Below are 11233 nucleotides of genomic sequence, written 5' to 3' on the forward strand. Positions count from 1 at the left end.
TTAATCAATGTGCTCTAGGTTTTGATCAACAGAACTTGAAAATTGTAGTATCTTATAGATAAGGGGCAGGACGTAGCCCAGTGGTAAAGTGCTCACTTGATACACGGTCGATCTAGCATCGATCCACGTCGGTGGGCCCATTGGATTATTTCTCGTTCCAGCCAGTGCACCACGACTGGTATATCAATGGCTGTAGTATGTACTATCCTGTCTGTGGGATGGTGCATATAAAAGATCCTTGCTACTAATGGACACAAATGTAGCAGGTTTCCTCTCTAAAACTATTTGTCAAAATTACAAAATGTTTGACATCCAATAGCCGATGATTAATTAATCAATGTGCTCTAGTGGTGTAGATAAACAAAACAGACTTTCTTTTTTTTAACTTATCATAGTGCAAAATACCTGTGCTTACTAGATTGCAGACTGCTTGTAATTGTATATGATTTATGTATTTTTTTCTTATTAATAAAACAATTATGGCACTAAGATGAGACCAGTATGATGTTTTATGAAGCACAAAAAGTAAATATCGACCTCGGCCTCCTTCCTCGATCAATATTTGTGTTTTTTTGCTCCATAAAACATCATACTGGTCTCATCTTAGTGCCATAATTGTTTTATTAATAAAATAAAAATACATAAATCATATACAATTAAAATCGATTATGAGTAATAAATAGGATATTAAACTTGCTACCATTTCATATCATATTTTTGTCCCTCATGAAATTACTTTGATTGACACTCGGTAAAAGTCGTAATAATTGAAATTTATTTCACTCTGGACATAAACATAATATGAAATCAAAGCTTGTTTGACACCTAATAGTCAATATATTTTTCATGTTGAGGTCTCATTAAACATGCCATTTATTTAAGCCGTATTTGTGAACAGATTAAACGAGAACGTGGATTGCCAGTGTTTGATCTGGATGCAGAAGTGAAGCGACTGACTCAACCTCACTGGAGTACTAATCAGGACAGAGCAGACGTGAGTTTTGTCTTTTAATCAATATTATTTATTTACAAAAAACAGTTCTTCTCATATTCTATGTAACTGGAGGGGCTAGCTGTATATTAATTTACCTTTTAAATGTGTGTGTGTGTGGGGGGGGGGGGGGGGGGGGCAGTTGCCTGCCTCTCCTCATTCCAGTACTTTAGTTAACAATCTGTTTATAAAATATATTGTTTCATGTAAAACCATACAATCCACACTGTATATTTTGTTTATCTCTGTCTTTATAGGAAATGAAATATCTAAATTCTTTTGGATGTCCTGTTTCCACATACCAAGCGTCAAACATGAGGATTCTTGATCGGTTCCAGGTAATTTTGTTGCACTAATACAGAATATACTTTTTATTATCAGATTGTACTTCAGTTGTAGCATTTCTGTGTTCAAGTAATCATTCTTACATATGCACAAAAACCATTTATTAAATATTTTAAAATTAATATATGCCTTTCTGAGATGAGTATTATGTACTTACTTACCTTTGACACCCAATAGCTGATGTATTTTTCATGCCTGGGTGTCATTAAACATTAATTCATTCAGCTCAGTCAGAGAGCTCACCTGAAGTGCTTGGGGTGTAAGATTAAGCAACCTCGGCAGGCTTATTGGGTTTTTTTCCCATTCCAACCAATGTCACAGAACTGGTATTTCAAAGGCTGTGGTATGTGTTGTCCTGTCTGTAGAAAAAGTGCAAATAAAAGATCTCTTGCTGCTAATGGAAAAGAAATAGGATGATTTCCTCTAAGACTATGTCAGAATTACCAAATATCAGACAAGAAATATCCAATAGTTAATAAATATATATGTATTTTTAAAATGGTCCAAGGTTTCTCCAATGTGCTCTAATGATGTTGTTAAACAAAACTCATTCATTCATTCTTTGTTTTTATGTGGATTTGTTTTTTCTATGCACTATAAAGTTCTTGGCAAGTTGATAGCTGTGCACTCTGTAGCAAGCATTTCTAACTTTGAACTTTGAACCTTTTTAAAAAAAAAAAATTTAGGAACTATATGCTGTACATGTACTCAGTATTGTTTTTAATTGTTTAGACTGGATTTCGGACAGTACAAGTGATGTCTGATCGGAGAGTATCCTTCCTGAACCGATTGGTGGGCACAGAGGATGATCAGTTACAGAGTATATGTAGTCCGTACACAACAAGGTACTGTCAAGGCATTGTGCAAGTTTACATTTCCTGTTCTCAGGGTTTAAGCAAAAAAAAAAAAGTTTTATTTAACGACGCACTCAACACATTTTATTTACGGTTATATGGTGTCAGACATATGGTTAAGGACCACACAGATATTGAGAGATGAAACCCACTGTTGCCACTTCATGGGCTACTCTTTTCAACTAGCAGCAAGGGATCTTTTATATGCACTATCCCACAGACAGGGTAGTACATACCAAAGCTTTTGATAACCAGTCGTGGTGTACTGGCTGGAACAAGAAATATTCTAATCGGCCCACTGGCGGGGATCGATCCCATACCGACCACGCATTGCTACGTCCCGCCCCCAGGGTTTAAGCAGTCATATGCCAAATCACCAATATGTTGCAATATAAATGACCTGTATTATGATGCTTCTTGCCTAGGTGGCACTATAGTTCTGCACCGATTCACTGATAATATAAAAACAAGAATTCCACAGAATCAAATGTCGCCCATTTTATTTTACTTCAATTTGCTGTTTAAAATTCATGATTTCTTTTAAAATATCCATTGTATAAATTATAAATAAAGTATTTTTTCTTGTTTTTTGATATACACAAAATGAACATCAATAGGGGAAACTATAATCCAGTTTTGATGTATCTAGGATTTGTTTGTGAGAAATGGAGCTAAATATCATAACTTGAATACATTTGGTTTGAACTATGTTGCTTTATATTTAAAAATGTTTCAAAAGATTATATATCATAAATATAAAATTAATAAAACTTTTCTTCTTGTAGAGTTCTGAAACCATTTATCCGTCGTGATTTTGAAAGCCGGCCTCTGAAAATGAAGCTGCTTCAAGAAATCCAGGCTTATCCTCACAGGTTTGAGCTAATCTTGTATCTGCTATTATTTATTGTTCTTCTTTTAATAACAATAATAAATACATTTTTCACAATGCAGCTGAAATGCTTAACAAAGAAAAGAAATTCCTTGAAAAAAAAAGACAATTTAATTGAGCGTGTAAGAATATCCAAATATTATTGTTGATATACATGTACAATAGAAAATTTTTAGCATATTTTATGTTCTGTCCAGGTAACTTGAATTATGTATTAAAATATCTTTTATGTTGTTTAATCATTTAAATATCTTAATTTACTGAAGTGTTTGGGATGTTTGTTCCTAAATTGACTACAGTGTAAAAAAAAAAAGAAAACCCAAACAAACAAAAAACTATCATTAAGTACTTTAGATATTGAATTCCAAATTTCCAGAAAAGATCCATCTTGGAAAAATCCAGCTCTACCTCCGATTGATTACTGCTATGTGAGACCTCAACACATTCCTTCTGTTAATGTCCTCTGTCGGGAGTTCTTCTGGCCAGGAATCGACTGTAAGTATTCTTTTAATACTCTGGAATCTTATTAATAGGTCTGTTTAGATAAATGTAACAATAAACAACGAAGCTTCTGTTAAAAAAATTAATTGCTTATACATACATAAGAAAGTTTTGTTGATATTTTTTTATAAAATAAAATAATTATTTATGAAAAGAATTTTATTTTAGCAAATTGATAGTGTCCAGTTTTATTAAAATGTTAGTAACACGTTAGTCCTACTTAAAATCGGAAAGAAAACCAGTGCACATCTATAAATATATTCTTTTTTTACTAAATAGTGGCTGATATATGCAAATGTTGCTGGTATATAGGTTTAAAATGGTTGAATGGTGTTCAAAGTCACTGTCACTGTCTTAGATCTGAACACTGGATTAACACATGAAAGATAAAGTTTAGGGTGAACTTTCAAGTATACAAAAATATTTAATAAGTTAAACTCGTTTTATTTAATGACACAACTAGAGCACATTGATTAATTAATTATTGGCTGCTGGATGTTAAACATTGTTAATTCGGACACGTAATGTTCAGAGGAAACACACTACATATTTTTCATTAGCAGCAAGGGATCTGTTATATGCACTTTTCCACAGACAGTACACTACATACCGCAGCTTTTGAAGCACTAGTCCTGGACCACTGTTTTGGGCGGGAAAAAACAATCAGAGAATGGGTCTACTAAGGGGTTTGATTCTTCATTCATCCAAGCACTCATGCAACTTTCAAAATGTTTTGAAAGATTCATACTTTGACATTGCTTTTTGGTATAGAACTTCTATCATCGTTTTAATTTTTCAGTGTCCGAGTGCCTGCATTATCCAGATTTCAGCTGCGTTGTTTTATATAGGTATGTGTTAAAGGTTCAGTAGCTTTTGTTTGAACAAATGTGTCAGATTATATATGATCAATAGTTATTTTTGTAAAGAACATAGTAATTGTTACATCGGTGTAATTTTTTTACCTGTGGATTTGCTAGGTAATCATATGTTTAGTTTTATTACACAAATTGGAAAATCATTTCATGGGCATTTTGAATTTTCTTTCTTTTTCCCACAGAAAAATTGTGATAGGATTTGCCTTTATGGTTCCTGATGTAAAGTACAATGAGGCGTACATTTCTTTCATCTTCACACACCCAGAGTGGAGGCGAGCGGGAATAGCAAAGTTTATGCTTTACCATCTTATACAGGTGACTGATAAACCACTTTTTTCCAAATTTATGTTTCTTAAAAAATCATCATCAGTATTATACAGCATGGAATTTGTTTTCTTTAGGTTTTTTTCAATTAGAAGGAATGTTTTATTCAATGACACACTCAACACATTTTAAATACAATTATATGGCATCGGACACACAGATAATGAGAGAGACTACTCTTTTGGATTAGCAGTAAGGGATCTTTTAAGTGAAACATCCCACAGGCAGGATGCCATGACTTTTGTTCATCACTTGTGAGCCCTGGCTGGAATGAGAAAACCTTTTCAACCGAAATACTGATATGGGTAGCTGTTCAATAAATACAGGGTTAGCCCTGGCACTTGCCAAATTCGCCAATTGCAAATCAATTAAAGTTTTTAATTTGGCGAAATAATTTCAAGTAATAAGTGATATTTTGTTACAATATTTTTGGGTTTTTGCAAAAAATTTTTTAACTTTAATAGATAATTTGGTGAAATGGAATATTTACATCATTTAAATGCATCATAATTCTAATTTCTTTGGAAAGAATAAGTACTTGAAGTAAGACTTCTCACGGAATCTCAAATTTCTTCTTCTTTTTTTAAACCGCACATATTTTAAATTAGGAAGGTAATAAATCTTAGTTTTTATGCATTTTACAAGGGGCTTCTCACAATAATGAACATTTTCATGTGCACAAACCAGATGCAAGTGATGAGGAATTTAATGCCAGCATACGATTTTAAAACAAAAAATATTGCTAAAAAAAAAATCTTTTGACTTTTTTGGTTTTAGAAAGGGTACCAAACTGATGGCTGCTTGTAAACTCATAAAATGTTAACTGTGAATGGCCTCTTAACTCGTTTAGCTGAAATATTCTTTGAACCATCCTTTGATTTTGCAGACGTGTCTTGGTAAAGATGTCACACTGCACGTGTCTGCTACCAACCCGGCTATGCTCCTGTACCAGAAATTCGGCTTCAAGGCAGAGGAGTTCATCTTGGATTTTTACGACAAATACTTTCCAGTCAACTCAGCGGAATGCAAACATGCTTTCTTTCTACGGCTGACAAGATAAACAGTTTTAGAACAAATCAGGATATTTATAAAACATGAAAACACTAAAGGAATATCAGGCTATTTCTAGGTGTTCAGATATCCTTAAAATCTTTAGCAGAAAATTTTACATGTTCTGCAGACAGACATCAACTGATCGTGTTCCAATTGATTTCAGGCACTTTGCCATGTGCAAATTCAGTGGAACCGTGACTTAATATATGGAATAAATGTCAGTTTTGTTATGACAAGGGTTGTAAACGTTATTTCAAAAAAGATCTTCTTTCAATATTACTTGGTCGGTGCAGTTGAAAATATATACCTGTCAAGTATATTTAAATTAGTAGAATTGACCAAAAAACAGGGTACTACAAAGACTTGAAGTAATGAGTTATTATAACCCAATTCTGGGCAAAAATGAGGCAGCTGGGAATCAAATGTTGAGTGCATGGTCTTATTTCAGTTTTAACCAAATACAAATACAGGGGCAGATTTTAAGAAAGGGGTGGGGATCACCTGGGAGTGTTTGGAAGCACAGATCCACAGAGTGGTATAAATTTCCAGTGAAAACAAGCAACAAAAAAGGGGGAGGTGGTTAAACCCCTGGATTTGCCACTAAGTACATACATTTTAACACTACCCAGCATAGGCTTTGATCTAGAGCAACTGTTAACAGTTCAGTGGAGAGGTAGAAGATACTGATATTCCAATGATATCCAAAACAGATTGGTTGGGGTCTACAGGTGTGATGGGTTATGAAATCTATATTTGATTGATTGTGGGAAATGTTCACTGTAATTATTCCTTTAGGTTTAGATAATGGTATTGGTGTTTTCATGTCAAGAAAATGGGTATTTATTTAAATAAAATTGGTGATTTGCAAGATTCTCTCTCAAACAAAATACATACATGGTCCTAATAATTCCTATCCTTCCAAAGTTAATTTAAAAATTTTGTTTTTGTTTAACACCTCCACTAGAGCACATTAATAAATCATCGGTTATTGGATGTCAAACACTTTGTAATTCTGACATTTGTCTTAGAGAGGAAACATGCTACATTTTTTCCATTAGTAGCAAGGGATCTTTTATATGCACATACCATGGCCTTTGATATACCAGTCATGGTGGATTGGTTTGGACAGGACAAAAAAAACTGACAGACAATGGGTTCACTGAGGTCATATTATTTTAACCCAATTGTGTAATCAAAAGTAGATTCGTTGGTGCAAACCAATGATCACTGATTAAATTTCCACCAATTCCCAACACTAACATACCCACTTCCCTCTAACCAATAACCCTCTGTTCACGACAGACCGCCCAAATAGTTGAGGTTTGCACATAAAATTATATTTTAAAAAAACAAAGCAACACAAAATGCAGAAGAAACATTTCATTTTTATACTGAACTCTTACAAGCTGTAAAATGTGTTATTTCCATCACATAACCATAGAAACCAACTACAACCATAAACATATATATATATATATATATATAACATCAACCTGCGAAACCAGGCAGGAGAGCTGCATACTGCAACACTTCTGGTGACATGCAGCTTGTCTGCATAATTGATGTTATGGAGTCCATCAGAAATGTCTTGGGGAAACGGGACTAAACTAGCTCAATACATCGTTCAGGGGCATTTCATGTATTGAAAACAAAAGCCAAAATTATCTATTACTATTATATAAATTTTATGCAGAAAAAAAATGCACCTTTATAATATTAACAATTTTTTTTTAATTTCCTAAACCTGCCAAACAATGCTGGAGATAAAAGAATGAAGAATATTATGATTTGTTGTGTTTGAACTAGAGTAGGCCCTATGTTATGTTTTATTGCTTTGTGAAGTGTAACGATAACAGGTTTGTACCAAAATATGACAATATGCCAACTTTCAGTCACTTTGAGTTAAATTAATAAATAAATGAAAAATACCTACACAAACTACAAGTATTATTAAAACTAAGCAGCAATTTAAAAAAAAAGAATTAGTAAATTTTATTATTAATAATTAAATAAAAAGTTATGATATATCTCAAATGGTAAGTTTAGCCCATTTCCACAAGTATATCTGAAGCCATTTTCAACTTGTTATGCATGCCCTCATTTGCTATAATTTATTCTAGCACTAGTATTTCATATACCAACAATGACCACTGTTGAAAACAGAGTGAAATCCATCTGGTTGGTAACAAATGTGAAACCTTGCCCTTTAGGCAACAGCTTCACACTTGATACTAACCTACATGAAACACCAATCCCAACAGCAGTGCCATTTTACATCTAAAAATATAGAAACTAACTTTGAAACTATATACCGTATTATAAATACAAAATATTTTTCTTCCTCGTGTATGTTTTAATGAACATGACTAAATATACAAGTCAGAAAGCACAACATTAACCAACTCCAATCACACAGTTAATTAAATGTCAACATAGATACTAGTCACAAAGAACAGACTTGGTATGGTACACATAAATTCTGTTCTGCTAGAAAGTATAAAAGCTGTGATGTGGAACACAAAACAATTTATAATCACAAGATGAATTGATGACAAAAATGGGATTTTTAAACTGTAAATGTGTTTTTAAGTTAAAACTAAAATTTAAAAAAAAAAAAAAAAAAAAAACTACATTTTATTACCCTACTCTATGAATCATTGTATGAAATACAGGGATATTCATGTGTAACATAATATCTTAAGAATTAAATTTTAAAAATTAATAATATTTTTATCTAACGAACTTCAGACTACACTTCTTGGGGAAATTCAGCATAAAGAACAACCAATGGATACGAGGCCATACATTTTTATCGACTGCTGTTAGTTGCTAATTTTCAAGTATTTTCCATGCAGACCACAGTTGTTACTAATAAATACAACAGCAACTGACCAACAGTTTGTGGAAAAAAAGATGACAATGAGTAACAAAGAATGTGAAATGAATACAAATACAGTTTTCTTTTTATAGAATTAACCATGAGATTAACATAGTCTTGAGATGTTGTTACAACCCGACTTATTACCAGCGATTATAGTTGTTTATGCATACTTCACCTCTATTTCACCTGTTGTACCATCGTGATCACCTACTTGTGGCTTCCAAAACAGAAACCCTGAAATGGACTCTTTCAATCCATTCTTAATTTAGCCTTTGTCAAAAATAAGATACATCAAAACTGTTCTCGATTAACACCTGCACTTTTATATTTAGTGCATGTAAATGAAAACATGAACCAAGTGCCCAACAATAAACATGTTTATACACAGATATGTATCTGCAAATGATTTAGTAGATCCAAAGTACATTAGGTAATCTAGGGGTATATAGTAGGTTTATATGGTAGGTTATCTAGGGGTATATGGTAAATTATGTGGATTCATTTATATACCTGAATGTAGACTGCAACCCATATAAAAATCCCTGGCATTTGTAACTGAGGATTTCCTTAGTTGGGTACCGGTAAGCCAATTAAAGTGTTACACATACAATAACTGGCAACAAAATCATTTAGATTTATAGTTGCTATCATTTAATATGTGAACATTTCAATTTAAAAAATATAACTTTGGTGGCAAGATGTTATAAAAACCCATGTAAAAACAATTACTTTTTAAAAAATGTAAAAAAGATCTGTGGAAAAAACCCCACATGGCAGTCTTTTAGCTTGGAATGTTATCACACGATGCCCTGATATTACGAGATGATCTTATGAGCTGAGGACAAGTGGTTCTTTGCATAGATACACAAGTGACAACCATCTGCTGTTTTCATCATCAAACCCATGCAATTCTCCATGGCAATCAGCTTAGTATTACCAGAAACACCCAAACTGCCTGTTTTTCTGACACCTCTACTAAAATACCTAGTTACCTACAACTATACATGTATCACAGACACTACAGATATGAAAATGAATGTTGATGAAATGCATTCAATACAATTCATTCACAAAAACATTTATTCTTAGAAGCACAATGCTCAAAATACTGAACAAGTGGATATAAAAGAATAACCATTAAAAATAAAGTGTTCATTTAACAATAATATTACAGGATATTTATCATATATATTTAATATTAATAATATTCTTTTAAATGGCTTCATGCAGTTACTTTTAAAATTATGCATTAGTATTTTACATTAAACTCTTTAATGCCATTAAAACTGGCCTCTATTAAAATTACAATTTTCGTAGTTTATGCAGAATATGAGGTATACTACAAAATGCAGTCAACCTGCTGAACTGACCACCTGTATTAAGCAGCCACTTATTTTATTCCAGTTTTGTCTTATCCGAAGTAACATGTATAAGCTGCAAATTCCATGAGGCATTTTTTTGGTAATACCTCGGGTTTGCTGCTCAATACATTCCTCAACTATATGCATAATCCATACCGCTTTAAAAAAAATTCTCACCAGACTGCAAGTCTATTCCATAATCTGGTCCGATTCTTTTTAAATGTATCTATCTTTTATTATTCAATGTATATTTTTATTTTCCAAAAAAAAAAGCAGGTAAGCCTAGTATGTATAATGAATGTACTAAGAACACTAACATCACACAACACTCTTTATACATGGATGATATGAACATGGTGTCATTCAGAAAGCAAATGTTTTCTGTGGATACACAAACATATATTCAGTCAAATGTGTGATTTAACAAAAACTCACATTACCTCTAGGAGCAGACAATGGAACCATTTATTCAGTCCTTTAATTAAATAAATTTGTCTAGCATTGCTACAAAGTTACATATTTATAAACATTACAAAAATATAACATGCATGGTGAAAAGATAGTTTTCTGGCAACGTACTGTCTGGACCCCAAATCTTTTTTTTGCTCATTATAAACAGAATACAGTGCTAACAACCAGAACTTGTTATATCTAAAAAAAACATTATTTAAGGCAACGCCTCGTACAAGAATAACAGATTGCATAGCAACCAATGAAATTGTAATGTTTGTCCTTTCAATCAGCTATTCTTATACAAGGAACACGTCAAATGGCATTGCCTCTTAGATGTGTTCATTTTAGGGAATTGAACTAATATCATTATCTAAGAAAGAGAAAGAAAATTTCCAGCATCTGCTATGGTTGCTTTCTTCTAGTGGTAAATCAAAGACTGTAATAACATAATATTGGAACAAATGACAACACCAGAAATTCAATATCTAATCTTTATTATTTATTTAATATTTAATCCCTGTAAAAAACCCAAAATACAGCTTCAAAGTTGTCTGGCTCACGATTATTTTATCCTAGTAAAAGATCTTGAAATATCAGTAGAATAAGGTTATCGTTATTGTAGATGACATAATTTTTCTTAAATATACTTACAGTTTAATATAACTACTCAATAATGGCAATAGACTTAAAGTTGTTGTTGTTTGGG

The 11233-nt window shown here is 32.5% G+C and overlaps 1 protein-coding gene across 3 annotated transcripts in view; it reads left to right on the forward strand.

The window, feature by feature from the left end:
• LOC121373925 (cysteine-rich protein 2-binding protein-like) overlaps nt 1–6062 on the forward strand; it is a 23902-nt gene extending 17840 nt beyond the window's left edge. For all 3 annotated transcript variants that reach the window (XM_041500751.1, XM_041500752.1, XM_041500754.1), the window contains exons 11-18: nt 899–994; nt 1249–1329; nt 2069–2181; nt 2976–3062; nt 3456–3574; nt 4380–4428; nt 4638–4770; nt 5666–6062. In XM_041500751.1, coding sequence (XP_041356685.1) covers nt 899–994; nt 1249–1329; nt 2069–2181; nt 2976–3062; nt 3456–3574; nt 4380–4428; nt 4638–4770; nt 5666–5839 — 852 coding nt within the window. In that variant the 3' untranslated portion in view covers nt 5840–6062. The remainder of the gene's footprint in view (nt 1–898; nt 995–1248; nt 1330–2068; nt 2182–2975; nt 3063–3455; nt 3575–4379; nt 4429–4637; nt 4771–5665) is intronic.
• The last annotated feature ends 5171 nt before the right edge of the window (nt 6063–11233 follow it).

This window comes from Gigantopelta aegis, chromosome 6 (assembly GCF_016097555.1).
Source record: "Gigantopelta aegis isolate Gae_Host chromosome 6, Gae_host_genome, whole genome shotgun sequence".
NCBI lineage: Eukaryota > Metazoa > Mollusca > Gastropoda > Neomphalida > Peltospiridae > Gigantopelta > Gigantopelta aegis.